The following is a 15,753-nucleotide window of genomic DNA, read 5'->3' on the forward strand; positions in this document are numbered from 1 at the left end:
TATTCCACTCTGTGCCAGCAAAACAGTCCTGTAGCTTAGCATCTGCTTCATCTGACCACTTTTTTATATATCGAGTCACTGGTTCTTCCTGCTTTAATTTTTGCTTGTAAGCAGAAATCAGGAGCATAGAATTATGGTCAGATGTGCCAAATGGAGGATGAGGGAGAGCTTTGTATGCATCTCTGTGTGTGGAGTAAAGGTGGTCCAGTGTTTTTTTCTATATGATTGCACATTTAACATGCTGATAGAAATTTGGTAAAACGGATTTAAGTTTCCCTGCATTAAAGTCTCCGGCTACTAGGAGCGCCGCCTCTGGGTGATCATTTTCTTGTTTGCTTATGGTGGAATACAGCTCATTCAATGTCTTAGTGCCAGCCTCAGTCTGTGTTGGTATGGAAACAGCTACGAAAAACACAGATGAAAACCCTCTAGGTAGATAGTGTGGCCTACAGCTTATCATGAGATACTCTACCTCAGGCGAGCAATAGCTTCAGACTTCCATGCACCAGCTGTTATTTACAAAAATACATAGTCCGCCGCCCATCGTCTTACCAGACGCCACTGTTCTATCCTGCCAGTACAGCGTATAACCAACCAGTATGTTGATAGTGTCGTCGTTCAGCCACGACTCCATGAAGCATAAGATACATTTGTAACGTATCATAAGAATTGTCATTCGTAACATATTATACGGAATGGATGATGGACATCCACAAATTAATCTATACCATACGAAATGTAACATATCATACTAAATGGAGTGTCTCGGATATACATACCGAATAATATGTAATGCTCTGAGACCAGGTTGGATGTTGATGATTGATGTAGTTAACTACTGTAGCTAGTGTATGGCGTCTGTAATAAAGCACTTTTTGTGGGAGAAAAACTCATTCAGATTGGCTGGGACTGGCTCCCCAGTGAGTGGACCCCTGTATTTAGGACGTAATTTATTTATTTCAATTGACTGATTTCCTTATATGAACTGTAACTCAGTAAAATATTTGAAAATGTTGCATGTCCCGTATATATTTTTTTGTTCAATATAGGTAGCTACACACACTCGACCGATAACGCAGCCTAAATCGGGTGCACGGAGGAAAAAAGGCGCAACAGGTGCATTTATTTTGGCATTGTCTCCATGTAAAACAATTATGGAAAGATATTCACAGTTTTATAATTGTTCATATTCTTGATGACTTTTGTTTTTTATGGGAGAATGTGTTGCTCGGTTTCCTTAACCATAATAAAGATAAAGAAAAACAATTTTACCTCATAAATCTAATTGTGTTAATGGCAAAATGTCATATTCATAAATGTAAACTCACTAATAAAAGAGCACACTTCCGTGTTTTCTATAAGGAATTCGAGCAGTACATTAAGACCATTCAACATTCTTCTAATAAGAAAGCTGTTAAAGCAATCAATATTTGTGTTTATTTTAAGGTATTTGTGTAATCTGTAATTTGTTGTACCTCCTAGCATATGTTATCATTGTCTATTTGTGTACTTCTTGTATGTATACAGACTATTCTACCTTATATTAAAAAAAAAAAATTAAAAAGGGGGGCGCAACAGGATGCGCCCGAAGTCTGTAGCCTACAGAGCAAATGAACAGAGCTGACGGTTTGACGACGTCACGACGATTTGTGGCAGACAGTGGGTTACCAAACAACAATTAATTTTATATATATGTAAAACAAACATTTTTGGGGACCCAAAAGCCCACTTCGGAAGGTAAGTAGAGCTCATATTTGCATGTGCCTGTTTTCTATAGGTGATAAGCATCATAAAGCGAAAGTGAAAATAGTCTTCTGTATGATATAGACAAGTTTGTCACTTTTGATGGGAAAACTAAATTACCATTTCAGACAGATTAAGGTTGTCTACACAATCTGAGAGAGGACGTCAATGAATGTTTGGGATATTCTTAAAAGGTTTGGTCGGTGGTGCTTAGAGTGCGATATGAATTCGTTATGAATAGTCTATAATCACGTAAAAGTCTTGAATGAAGGAGCTGGATGACTTTTTCCTGCGTGTAAACCATGCGCCATGTTTAGTAATTAGTAATCAGTTCGTAATTTGAAATAAAAAGCACCTACAGTATGCCACCCTCTATTCAAAGAAGTTTCTCTTCAACTGTCATTGTAAGATACCTGCCTTACATGTAGCATGGGTATCCGTCTAATTGGGCTATCATTTCAACGCTTGCCAATTCCTTGTAATGCCACATGTTTGGCATATGACACTGAGTACAAGGAGTGAAACCTAAGCATAAACAGACCTGGATTGCAGGCTACCTTACATGTATATTTGGGTGATTCTGCAACTATGGGCACTTCTATGTCCTTATAGATTAATAATACACAACTGTGAGGACTGACGCTGGAGATGGGAAGTAGGTATGGGGAGTCAATATTTAATTTGGAATGGACAGGGAACAGGACAGGTACAGCGTCTGCACCGACTAACATAAGGACATACAACAATCAATGCAGCAGCGGGGAACAGAGCTAGGGAACTGACAAATATAGGGGAGGTAATAAAACAGGTGATTGAGTCCAGGTGCTGATGTGCGTGACGAGGGAAGCATGTGTGCGTAATGATGGTGGCAGGAGTGCTCAGTGCTGGGCAGCCTGGCGCCCTTGAGCGCCGGGGGAGAGAGCGGGAGCAAGCGTGACAGTCCCCCCCCCTATAGGGGCGCCACCTGGCGTCCCACCTGGATGAACCTGACAGGCCGGCCGAGGCATTGGCGCTGGACCAGCCAGCTGGGGCTTAGAAGCTTGGCGAACTGGCTGAGGCATGGGAGCCTGGCGAACTGGCTGAGGCGGGGGAGCCTGACGATCCGGTTGAGGTGTGACAGCCTGACGATCCCGCTGGGACGTGGGAGCCTTGTGAGCCAGCTGAGGCGTAAAAACCTCCGCGTGAGGCCTGATGTGGGATGAGCGCCTGCTGAGCCAACTGGGACAAGGGAACCTCTCGAGCCGGCTAGGGCAAGGAAGCCAGACGATCCAGCTAAGGCACCCCCGGTTCCATCGGCGGCAGCCCCCGGACCCGATGTCACCACCAACCGAAAAGCCAGCCCTCCCCGATGCTTAATTTGATTGCTGCTGCATTCTGTAAGGACCAACGCTGGAGATGAGAAGCAGGTACGGGGAGTTAACATTTCATTTGGAACGGACAGGGAACATGACAGGTAAGCAGGTGTGCGTAATGATGGTGGCAGGAGTGCGCAGTGCTCGGCAGCCTGGCGCCCTCGAGCGCCGGGGGAGAGAGCGGGAGCAAGCGTGATACATAACAATAACAGCAATAACACAATATTTTAGTTGTCAGTGTTTATTATGATTTTAGTGGCAAAGCAGAATAAAAAAAATCTAAATATGATGTAAACTCCCAGTAGAGCCCCAAGTCCAATGGGTATATCCTCTGGCGTGTTGATGTTAATGTGTTGATGTTCTCTCTGTCCATAGCCAGAATGATTTTGCAGCGCATGGTGATCTAATAGGTTTTCTGTTTTATTCGTCAGAGGTGTAGCGAGGGTGAAATCTGTGAAACCAAAAAATATTAATTATACAGATGATTAACAAAACATGCACAGGACAGAATTCATACCTTGGTTTTTGAGGTGAATGTGAATGAAAAGAAAACTGTTTTGATGATGGTTTTCATAAAGATATCTTGTCCATAATGTAGAGGCCTATGGGATATTCATTGAAGAGGTAAGGAAGGAGGATGGTAAATGTGATCTGTAAAACATACCAATACCAATTGCCATACCTTTGTTTGCCTCCTCGTCTGTGTACCTGCAGATACAGACACAACATTGAGCAGTTCAGTCATCTGCACCCAATACACCTAGCCTTTAACATATTCTTATAGTCTACATGGTCTTACCTCTTTGTTTAATTATTTCCATTGAATTCTGTCCATTTTCTGTTTTAGAAAGATTTTCACAAATATGAAAAGATAGATAGTATCATCATAAAACAATATCAATTTAGATCATATAAGGGACAAACCTTACCTTAAATTGAGGAGATCTTTACATTTTTCAGTTAAGTGCCTGCACCTGCTGTCCTTTCAAATTAAAATCAAAGTGTTTCAGTTGGGCAGTTAGGTTCCTGGAAGAACCCCCACAACTAAGGAGGTTCCCCGATAAACTCCACCTCCTATGGGGTTCTTGGAAGAACTGTTTGGAGGGGCATTTTCAGTGCCAAGAACCCTACTGTTCTTTGAAGAACTTTGAGGATCTTAGAAGAACCCTTGTTGAACCCCAACTTTTTATAGTGTATGTTTTTCTATGAGAAAACATGAATAATTACTACTAGAGAAAGAGTCAATTAAATAAAATCCATATCAATAATAATTGTGAGTATGCCCTTTATATTGTTTTTACACAAAATCTACCTGTCCTTTGGTAGTGGTGTCATTTCAACCACCGAGGGCAAATTCCTCATTAAAAAACTTTTTTCAAGAGAATGTTATTTAGTTACCATGGAAATGTATTGTGACACTGAAGCACATGGCTGCAGCAGGCAGTTGTTCCAGATTACATTACATTACATTTAAGTCATTTAGCAGACGCTCTTATCCAGAGCGACTTACAAAATGGTGCATTCACCTTATGATATCCAGTGGAACAACCACTTTACAATAGTGCATCTAAATCTTTTAAGGGGGGGGGGGGGGGGGGGGGTTAGAAGGATTACTTTATCCTATCCTAGGTATTCCTTAAAGAGGTGGGGTTTCAGGTGTCTCCGGAAGGTGGTGATTGACTCCGCTGTCCTGGCGTCGTGAGGGAGCTTGTTCCACCATTGGGGTGCCAGAGCAGCGAACAGTTTTGACTGGGCTGAGCGGGAACTGTGCTTCCTCAGAGGTAGGGGGGCCAGCAGGCCAGTGGTGGATGAACGCAGTGCCCTTGTTTGGGTGTAGGGCCTGATCAGAGCCTGAAGGTATGGAGGTGCCGTTCCCTTCACAACTCCGTAGGCAATCACCATGGTCTTGTAGCGGATGCGAGCTTCAACTGGAAGCCAGTGGAGAGAGCGGAGGAGCGGGGTGACGTGAGAGAACTTGGGAAGGTTGAACACCAGACGGGCTGCGGCGTTCTGGATGAGTTGTAGGGGTTTAATGGCACAGGCAGGGAGCCCAGCCAACAGCGAGTTGCAGTAATCCAGACGGGAGATGACAAGTGCCAGATGTGATATCTAAGTCAAATCTAGATAAATATTGCTTGTGTAGAGAATATATTTATTGTCAGTCATTTCCAAACAGGCTATAATTTCTTTAATATGTGGTAGAATAGAAAATATATGTATATATTTTATGTTTTTAGTGTAAACTATATGCTAGCTGTAATACTAGCCAAGGCATGCTAAGCAGCCTGTCATTTTTCTCCAAAAACTTGTAGAAACATAATTTCCATCACAGTCATTTTCATCACAAACTTAACTGTGTTAGAAATGATAGAACGTGGTGGAAATGACCAAAATCCATGATATTGTTAGTTATAACTTTTTTTTACTTTAGGCTTATTTAATCATGTTTTAAATTTGTTTAGAAAATACTCCAAGGAGTGCACAAGTTGAAAACTTAAGTAGTATTTTTCTTTGTTTTTAGAAGATGTCACATAAGCAGCACAAGAGGTCACAGACATAGAAACAAAATAAAAAATGATCCTATACGATACCAGGAACATCTGCAAAAAGACGGGGAGAGATACTGAAAAAAGAAAGAAGAAAAGAAGAAAAAAGAGAAGGGAGAAGTGAAATCTATCTCTGAACTTACAAAGCCAGAACAAAGAAGCAAGAGAAGGCAATGGAAATGGAACCAACGGAATAGAAGACAGACTTTAAAGAGAACAGTTGCAATGGAGACCTACCTATCAGGCAACACACCACCTCAGCCACCAGATGACTTGCAGCCAGAACATGAGGCCACATACCTGCCCCTAACTTACCTGCCCCAGATGCACGCGCTGATACCCCTTCCTCATCATCTGCAACAGGAATGAGAACCAAAAGAGGTCGCTCAAAAACATACAGAGATCTTTGCATGACAAATGTCAAACTTGATAAAACTTTACGGAAAGCTGAGAAATACAAAAAAAAGGTATGGTCAACTGATGAAGAAAATGGAGAGACAAGATTCCCCAAAGACAAAACAGCAAATGAAGGGAACTCCGAAGAATGTGACAAGGATTTTATTCTTTCAAAATGCCATCATTGCAGAGTTAAAGCAAAAGTATCAAAAAATGCTCAGTGCAAAGGACAAACAAGTGGCTTCAAAAATGCTCTGAGGAAACATCCTGAGAAAGTATGGCCTGGTCAAAGCCGCAAACAGAGTATTTGGATTTTCAGGTAAATGAAAACAGGGAAAATGAAAACAGGCCAACAAGTCTTCAATACTAAACACGGAAAAAGCAGTGTAACAGAATTAGCACAGCCACAGAAGAGAAAATCACTAGATTCTATGAACGTGATGACAACAGCAGAGCAACAACAGGGGAAAAAGACACACTAATGAGGAACAACAAAAAAAAAGCAGAAGAGCTTCTTGAATGGCACAATTCAGAACCTTTATCAGAGGTTTAAGAGGGAATATTCAGAGATTAAAATGCCCTACTTTTAATTCTGCAAAAGATGTGCTTTTTGGGTTGTCAAGCCAGCAGTCCAAGATAGGGACACGTCTCTGCAAAACCCACGCTAACCTCCAGTTCATGGTGGACAAACTACAGTATCACAAAGTGATCAGCTGCAGCAACATTGAGAAACTTATTGAGTCTTTGTGCTGTGAGGACCTGAAGAAAGAGTGCATGTACAGAGTGTTCCCTTTGCCAAACAAAATAGCTTAAATATCTGACTTTGATGCTGGGGAGCAGACATGATGGTTTGAGTGGAAAAAAAACCTGAGGAGAGAGAAAGGAAAAATAAAGAGGAAAACATAGAGAAGTTCACTGTACATTTGACAGTAAAAGAAAAGGTATGTGGCACACTGCAGTTTCTACTGGAGGACTTCTCCAAAGGATTGAAAGAGAAGTTGGGGAAACGTGTACAACATTTGACACCGATACTCCAAATTGAAAACAATTCAAGGGAATCTGCAGAAAGAGGAGATCATAGTGCATATTTACATTGCAGAGAACTACCTGTGTAAACATACCAGTGAAATCCAGGCAGTTCACATTGGTGATTCTCACAAACAGGTGACCCTCCACACCTGTGTTGGATATACCACAAATGATACAGTTTCACTTTGCTCACTGAGCTCTTCTATGTGGCATGACCCCTCTGCTATCTGGGCCCATCTCTCAAAACACTGGCCTACTTCCTTGAGCTCTGCCCATCGGGCTACTTTTGGAATCTTACTTTGTCTTATATTGATGATGTTTAACAATGGTTGTTGTTCAAAATGTTTGCAATAAAAACACATTTTCATGTGTTTTTTTCACACAGATGTCATTTCCACCCCACCCATTGTTTTGAGGTAAATTAGTATATTATGTTTAATTTACATTGATTGATTTGTTTTAGATAGGGAAATCATATGGTTGTTATCATAATCTCACTAAAAGGTTGGGTGGAAATATAATATTTTTTATGATAAATGAATGTTTTCAGCTGTCACAAAGGCAAGTTTATACATTCAGGCATCGTGTTGATTTATTAATATTAGGAAAACCTTAAAAATCACTTAAAATAATTTTCTATAGAAGTTAATGTACAAATGTATGAGAAATGTGTTATAAATTAATTGTATTATATTTCATTTTCAACTAAAATTGATGTTTAATGATATGATGTAAATGACATTTGTCATTGGTTGTCTGAGAAAAATGATAAAAATATATACATCCCTGAATAGGACAATTGCAGCCATTATCAGATATTATTTCTACACAGATCAAAGACAATTATAATATTGGTAAAATGGTGTTTCAATAAGCTTTCATTTCTGAATGCTTGCAGGGCCAAAGTGCCCGAAGTTGCAGAACCACCCATTTATGTTCTAAACAACATTGTGGACTGGAGCTTGAATAGCCAGCCCAAAATAGAGCAGTTACACAATGTCCTGACCCACACTGTAATCTGTAGAGACAAATGCTATACCGTCTCTCTAGTTGTTGGTCATAATCAGTAACATATATTATTTGTAGAGCAAATCTGATTTTTTTCTGCATGATAAGTGTCTCAAACTGTAAATGCTGTATCCCCATCTGTATTCATTGATCATTTCCTTTTCCGCAATAAGTTACAATGTACTTACAAGAGTAACCCTAATCCTAACCTCAGCCCCGAACCTTAACCTTAACCCTTCTTTACAAAGGTCCACAGTGTGAGTACAGTGTAACACTTGAGTAGTCACAATAGTACTATTTATACCACACATGTTTTTTGTCACCTATTCTAATATTCTGTGTCTAGTGATTGACCTACAATGGCGCCTCGTTCGGAATCGGGTCTGCTGCTGGAAACTCTGAAGGAGCTGGTCAAATCTGATCTGAAGACATTTCAGTGGCACCTGATGAAGGGTGATGTGTTGGATGGCTTCTGCTCTATCCCAAAGGCCAGGTTGGAGTGTGCTGACAGGGAGGACACTGTGGATTTAATGGTGGAAACTTACACGGCAAAGGATGCTGTGAAGATCACAGTGGCGATTCTGGAGGAGATGAGACAAAGAAATCTTGCCAAGGAGTTAAATGATAAGTACACAGGTAATACATCAGGTTTGAAGATATTTGTATTCCCTGTCTAAAAACATGTTCAAAGCTGTACATTATGATAGAAAGGGCTTATCCATTTGATCTGATTCTCAGACTGCACTTATGTTCTGTTTTGGCAGAACAATGTAAACCATTATGAAGGAGAAATGCAGTTAAATGTTATTGTCTATTTCCTCTCTCTCACTCTCTCTCACTCTCTTGTTCTCTTTCTCTCTCTCTCTCTAGCTCTAGCAGGAGGTCCAGGCCAAGTTGGGGAAGCAGGTGCAGGGAGGGGATCTTCTGCTGTCCAACCCATCACAATCTCAGCTAAGACTGGGTCCTTTGTCTTTTCTCCCATAATGACTGGTAACACTGTTGCTGGATCAGTCAATTTCCCTACAGGTAATGATGTGCAATATAAAATACACAATCATCAAATTATTTCAAACGAAATAATCAACTGACAATTGCACACATATAAGATATGAATTCAAATAGTGTTCAATTAAACATAAATAGATGTCACTCAATCATCTTAATCGCAGCAGCTGGCACATAGAAGAGCACAAATGATCTCCACTTAATTTATCTGCATGAATTGATATACCTTCTCTGTTGTTGCAGGCCCTGCAGCATCCCAACATCCCGGGCCCTGAAAGAAGAAGACCCATTTCTGATGTCAGACCTGGAGGGATAGACCACCTCCTAATACACTGCCATATCCAGAATTGGCTACTTCATTCCGTTATAAGACCAAATATTTAATAAATCATGCAAATTATCATAGTTTTCTACATAATTGTATTAGATACATTTTTTAAAATATTACAACATGAATTAAAAAATACATTCCAATGAAATTGGCTTATGTGTCATATCATGTCTCTATTGAACAAGGTTTGTTTTTGACCTTTTTATGTTCTTGTGTTTGTGGCGCTGAAGGGAGGAGGTGAGACAGATATGTTTCCATCACAGGAGGCTGCTGAGGGGTGGACGGCTCATAATAACGGCTGGAATGGAGTAAATGGAATGGTATCAAACACATGGATTCAGTTCCAGCCATTAGTATGAGCCCAAATTAAGGTGCCACTGGCGGCCTGTGGTTTCCACAGAGGCAGGGCAACTCTCAGGTAAGAGACTTATACCCCTTAAAAGTTTGTGAGCAGGCCCTCTTACAAAATCCCAGCCCTTTTAAAGAAGCAAACAAAGGATTATCTTCGGTGATTGAACCCCATTTCACATCACTGTCAGTGATAAAGAGCCAGAGCCCTGATTCATCCACAAGATGGCAGTCTTGTCCACAATGTTGAGCCTGGCAGTAGCAAGGGCTGCAGTATCAGCAAGTTCAGAGCTGGGAGGTTACTTGTTGAATATTGAGATGATTAACTTTGTGACCTTTGAGTGATGACCTCTCCTGGTCAATATAACTGGCCATATTGATTGCCCAGGGGCACCTTTTAGGGCCCGTTCCATCATAGACGTGGGAGGAGCAGGCAGAGAGACTTGGCACCCCTTCAAAATGGGATGAAGACCTACGTACTCAATATCCGTTCACCACATGCACATGGTATAGTGAATGGTGTAGTGACGTCCTAACCTGGCACTTTTGTGAACCCACTGTTTTACCATATCTGCCAAAGACTACATGGAGATGACATTTCATGGACAGGCTATTGAGAATAGTATAGCTGTTATCATCAATAGGCTACTGCAGGCGTGAGAGTGTAGTCAGCTGTTTTCTCTCTCCTGATGATAACCCGGTGACAGACGGGTGACCTGCAGCTTCTGCTGCCTGCCTTCCTGCCTGTGTGGGAAGATGCAGGACTGTTTAATACGAGCGAGAGGGCAGGCAGGAGGGGAAAAAGGGAGGTAGGGAGTGAAAGAGAAGGGAGGGTGATAGAGAAAGGCAAGGGGGCGAGGAGGCAGGACGAGGGGGGATGAGAGAAAGTGAGTCCTCATTAATGTTTTATTTATTTATGTTAGAGGCATAGAGAGGAGAGCGGTGATAGGCAGCTACTCCCCTGGCAGCAACAGGAGCAGAGAGGATCCTGGGAGACTTGCAACAATAATATAAATCTTATGGACATGTGGGGAAAGTATCAATGGAAATGTCTGTTATAAATTATGGTGATTGTCGGAAACTCTTCAAGCTTCCAAACTCTTCAAGCTTCCAAACACTTCAAGCTTCCAAACTCTTCAAGCTATATTCCCGGTGAAGGCATAATACTCTGGGGGCTGACGGTGAAGTCACTTATCAGCCCGCTCATGGGTAATCACTTTAACATGCGTGTCGTCTGCAAGTCACTCTCCACTTTCTCCCTGTTTATTAGCGAGTCTGTGGCTCCACACTCACAACTGACAACTAAATACTGCTTCAAAAATGGGTTTTGTGGACTAGGTAAAAATAAAATGGGATTTGAAATGGCTTTGCTGTGTCATCCTCGTTATTTGTCAGATTGCCTGTCTGATGATGGTTAATAACAGAGGCACAGTATGCTAGGAGTACTGTTCACCATCCACAGCCCCTGTCAACTACCTCCATTACTCTAATATGTACAGGTACTATTTGCAGTGGTACACACACTGGACAGTTTCCACTCTCCGTCAGTGTTGTGCTAGGTCAGCTCAGTACCCTCCAGTCCAGCTCAGTGCCCTCCAGTCCTATAGTCCCTCTATTTTTTTATTTTTTTATTTTTTATTTCACCTTTATTTAACCAGGTAGGCAAGTTGAGAACGAGTTCTCATTTACAACTACGACCTGGCCAAGATAAAGCAAAGCAGTTCGACACATACAACAACACAGAGTTACACATGGAGTAAAACAAACATACAGTCAATAATACAGTAGAAAAATAAGTCTATATACAATGTGAGCAAATGAGGTGAGATAAGGGAGGTAAAGGCAAAAAAGGCCATGGTGGCAAAGTAAATACAATATAGCAAGTAAAACACTGGAATGGTAGATTTGTAGTGGAAGACAGTGCAAAGTAGAAATATAAATAATTGGGTGCAAAGGAGCAAAATAAATAAATAAATAAATACAGCAGGGGAAGGGGTAGTTGTTTGGGCTAAATTATTGATGGGCTATGTACAGGTGCAGTGATCTGTGAGCTGCTCTATTTACAACCTCTTTGTCTCTATCCCAGACCTGGTATTCAGATGTAAAGTGGTGTTTTTAGAGGTAATAATTATATAGTATCTGTTTCTCTAAGAAGTTAAATAATATGTTAAGAGGAAGCTTGACACTGATTATAATTTTTTCCCAGCATGAATTTGTAGTGTAGTTCATGTCTTTCCTTTCTATTGGATTTTAATGGAAAAACCATTGAAGGGGAGCAACGGAGACCAATCTACCACAAACCATGTATGTCCTCATAGGTTCTCATACTGTGTTGCTGGGAGTCGACCCCGTAGGAAACTCCATCTCAAGACACACTCTCCCCCATGTTTGACTGAGGTATGGAGTATAACCACTCTCTTATGCCCTCTAGTCCCCCCTTTCTCTCTCTCTCGCTCTCTCGCTCGCTGTCTCGCTCTATATATCTTTTTCTCGATCTTTCTGTCTCTCTCTCTCTGTCTTTTACTCTCTCTATCTATCTCTATATATACAGTTGAAGTCTGAAGTTTACATACACCTTAGCCAAATACATTTAAACTCAGTTTTTCACAATTCCTGACATTATTTTTTATTTCACCTTTATTTAACCAGGTAGGCAAGTTGAGAACGAGTTCTCATTTACAACTACGACCTGGCCAAGATAAAGCAAAGCAGTTCGACACATACAACAACACAGAGTTACACATGGAGTAAAACAAACATACAGTCAATAATACAGTAGAAAAATAAGTCTATATACAATGTGAGCAAATGAGGTGAGATAAGGGAGGTAAAGGCAAAAAAGGCCATGGTGGCAAAGTAAATACAATATAGCAAGTAAAACACTGGAATGGTAGATTTGTAGTGGAAGACAGTGCAAAGTAGAAATATAAATAATTGGGTGCAAAGGAGCAAAATAAATAAATAAATAAATACAGCAGGGGAAGGGGTAGTTGTTTGGGCTAAATTATTGATGGGCTATGTACAGGTGCAGTGATCTGTGAGCTGCTCTATTTACATTGCCTTCACATGCAGTAGTGATTTTATAGATTTTATTTAAATATTGCATTCTGCGTGATGGATTTTCTGTCTGTGACAGGTTAAGCAGAACTGTAAGGTACAGTTCAACGTCTAGTTTTGATTTACATTTGGTTGAAATGTCAACTAAACTAAATTCAATGTGAAATCAACAAAACATTTCACCATGACATTGGATATAGATGAAAAGCTGTGTGAAAAAAGACAACATACATTTACATTGATTACTTTTCGCAAATCCAATCAGTTTTCCACATTTTTGGTTGTTGATGTTGAAATGACGTGGAAACAATGTTGATTCAACCAGTTTTTGCCTAGCGGGGTGTGTGTGAGCGTGAAGCGGGACGGTGTGTGCGTCTATGTGTTCAACTGCGTGTGTGTTTCTGAGTAATGTACAGTAAGTGGGAGTACGCCTGTGTGTGTATGATATAATGTGTGTGTGTGTGTGTGTGTGTGAGAGAGCGAGGGAGCACATGTGAATTCATGCCCCTCAACACTCACACAGTCGGTTCTTTCATTGTGCAAAGCTTGCGTCACAACCCATACAAGCCTCTCACTTCTCTTTCTGCCATGGCCACAGGCTAGAGGAGAGTTACAGTTGAAGCCTTTTAATTATGCTCGTCAGTGTGTGCTAGCTGGGATCAGGCCTGCCTGCCTGTGGGTACATTAATCACATTGCTCTCAACTGACTCCAGACCAGTCCTATCTTGTGTAGAAAGCTAGCTTTCCATACGACAAGTGGGGAGACAGGTATAGCTTCCATTTCAAAATATTGCTTTTGGCACTTGGGTGCACAGAACACAACCTCTTTGTCTCTATCCCAGACCTGGTATTCAGATGTAAAGTGGTGTTTTTAGAGGTAATAATTATATAGTATCTGTTTCTCTAAGAAGTTAAATAATATGTTAAGAGGAAGCTTGACACTGATTATAATTTTTTCCCAGCATGAATTTGTAGTGTAGTTCATGTCTTTCCTTTCTATTGGATTTTAATGGAAAAACCATTGAAGGGGAGCAACGGAGACCAATCTACCACAAACCATGTATGTCCTCATAGGTTCTCATACTGTGTTGCTGGGAGTCGACCCCGTAGGAAACTCCATCTCAAGACACACTCTCCCCCATGTTTGACTGAGGTATGGAGTATAACCACTCTCTTATGCCCTCTAGTCCCCCCTTTCTCTCTCTCTCGCTCTCTCGCTCGCTGTCTCGCTCTATATATCTTTTTCTCGATCTTTCTGTCTCTCTCTCTCTGTCTTTTACTCTCTCTATCTATCTCTATATATACAGTTGAAGTCTGAAGTTTACATACACCTTAGCCAAATACATTTAAACTCAGTTTTTCACAATTCCTGACATTTAATCCTAGTAAAAATGCCCTGTCTTAGGTCAGTTAGGATCACCACTTTATTTTAAGAATGTGAAATGTCAGAATAATAGTAGAGAGAATGATTTATTTCAGCTTTTATTTCTTTCATCACATTCCCAGTGGGTAAGACGTTTACATACACTCAATTAGTATTTGGTAGCATTTGCCATTAAATTGTTTAACTTTGGTCAAATGTTTCGGGTAGCCTTCCACAAGCTTCCCACAATAAGTTGGGTGAATTTTGGCCCATTCCTCCTGACAGAGCTGGTGTAACTGAGTCAGGTTTGTAGGCCTCCTTGCTCGCACACACTTTTTCAGTTCTGCCCACAAATTTTCTATAGGACTGAGGTCAGGGCTTTGTGATGGCCACTCCAATACCTTGACTTTGTTGTCCTTAAGCCATTTTGCCACAATTTTGGAAGTATGCTTGGGGTCATTGTCCATTTGGAAGACCCATTTGCGATCAAGCTTTAACTTCCTGACTGTTGTCTTGAGATGTTACTTCAATATATTCACATAATTTCCCCTCCTCATGATACCATCTATTTTGTGAAGTGCACCAGTCCCTCCTGTAGTAAAGCACCCCCACAACATGATGCTGCCACCCCCGTGCTTCACGGATGGGATGATGTTCTTCGGCTTGCAAGCCTCCCCCTTTTTCCTCCAAATATAACGATGGTCATTATGGCCAAACAGTTCTATTATTGTTTCATCCGACCAGAGGACATTTCTCCAACAACTACAATCTTTGTCCCCATGTGCAGTTGCAAACCGTAGTCTGGCTTTTTTATGGCGGTTTTGGAGCAGTGGCTTCTTCCTTGCTGAGCGGCCTTTCAGGTTATGTCGATATAGGACTCGTTTTACCGTGGATATAGACACTTTGTACCAGGCATTTGGAAATTGCTCCCAAGGATGAACCAGACTTGTGGAGGTCAACAATTTTCTTTCTGAGGTCTTGGCTGATTTCTTTTGATTTTCCCATGATGTCAAGCTAAGAGGCACTGAGTTTGAAGGTAGGCCTTGAAATACATCCACAGGTACACCTCCAATTGACTCAAATTATGTTAATAAGCCTATCAGAAGCTTCTGAAGCCATGACATACTTTTCTGGAATTTTCCAAGCTGTTTAAAGGCACTGTCAACTTTGTGTATGTGAACTTCTGACCCACTGGAATTGAGGTACAGTGAATTATAAGTGAAATAATCTGTCTGTATATGTCCTAACCAACTTGCCAAAACTATAGTTTGTTAACAAGAAATTTGTGGAGTGGTTGAAAAACGAGTTTTAATGACTCCAACCTAAGTGTATGTAAACTTCCGACTTCAACTGTATATACTCTCTCTCTCTCTCTCTCTCTCTCTCTCACTCTCTCGATTCAATTCAGTTTCAATTCAAGGGGCTTTATTGGCATGGGAAAAATATGTTTACATTGCCAAAGCAAGTGAAATGGATAAACAATAGTGAAAACATAAATGTAAATATAAACAGTACAAATTACGCTCACAATTACACTCACAAGTTCCAAAAGAATAAAGACATTTCAAATGTCAT

The 15,753-nt window shown here is 40.8% G+C and overlaps 1 protein-coding gene across 2 annotated transcripts; it reads left to right on the top strand.

Moving 5' to 3' along the window:
- Window positions 1–1,554: 1,554 nt before the first annotated feature.
- Window positions 1,555–9,558, top strand: LOC106563229 (caspase b). 2 transcript variants are annotated; one of them, XM_045690002.2, is made up of 5 exons: window positions 1,606–1,737; window positions 7,452–7,482; window positions 8,421–8,710; window positions 8,945–9,100; window positions 9,323–9,558. In XM_045690002.2, exons 3-5 carry the CDS (start codon window positions 8,434–8,436, stop codon window positions 9,352–9,354), a joined length of 465 nt encoding a protein of 154 aa, XP_045545958.2. In that variant the 5' UTR covers window positions 1,606–1,737; window positions 7,452–7,482; window positions 8,421–8,433; the 3' UTR covers window positions 9,355–9,558. The 2 variants fall into 2 exon arrangements, with proteins under 2 accessions (XP_013984091.2, XP_045545958.2); XM_014128616.3 differs by lacking the exon at window positions 7,452–7,482 and having other exon boundaries at window positions 1,555–1,737.
- The last annotated feature ends 6,195 nt before the right edge of the window (window positions 9,559–15,753 follow it).

Source organism: Salmo salar, chromosome 11 (assembly GCF_965601325.2).
Source record: "Salmo salar chromosome 11, fSalSal1, whole genome shotgun sequence".
Classification (NCBI taxonomy): Eukaryota; Metazoa; Chordata; class Actinopteri; order Salmoniformes; family Salmonidae; genus Salmo; species Salmo salar.

Coding starts and splice junctions, on each gene's coding strand:
- LOC106563229 (XM_014128616.3), top strand. CDS start 8,434: ATGGCGCCTCGTTCGGAATCGGGTCTGCTGCTGGAAACTCTGAAGGAG. Junction 8,711..8,944: donor GTTAAATGATAAGTACACAG/GTAATACATCAG, acceptor CTCTCTCTCTAG/CTCTAGCAGGAGGTCCAGGC. Junction 9,101..9,322: donor ATCAGTCAATTTCCCTACAG/GTAATGATGTGC, acceptor CTGTTGTTGCAG/GCCCTGCAGCATCCCAACAT.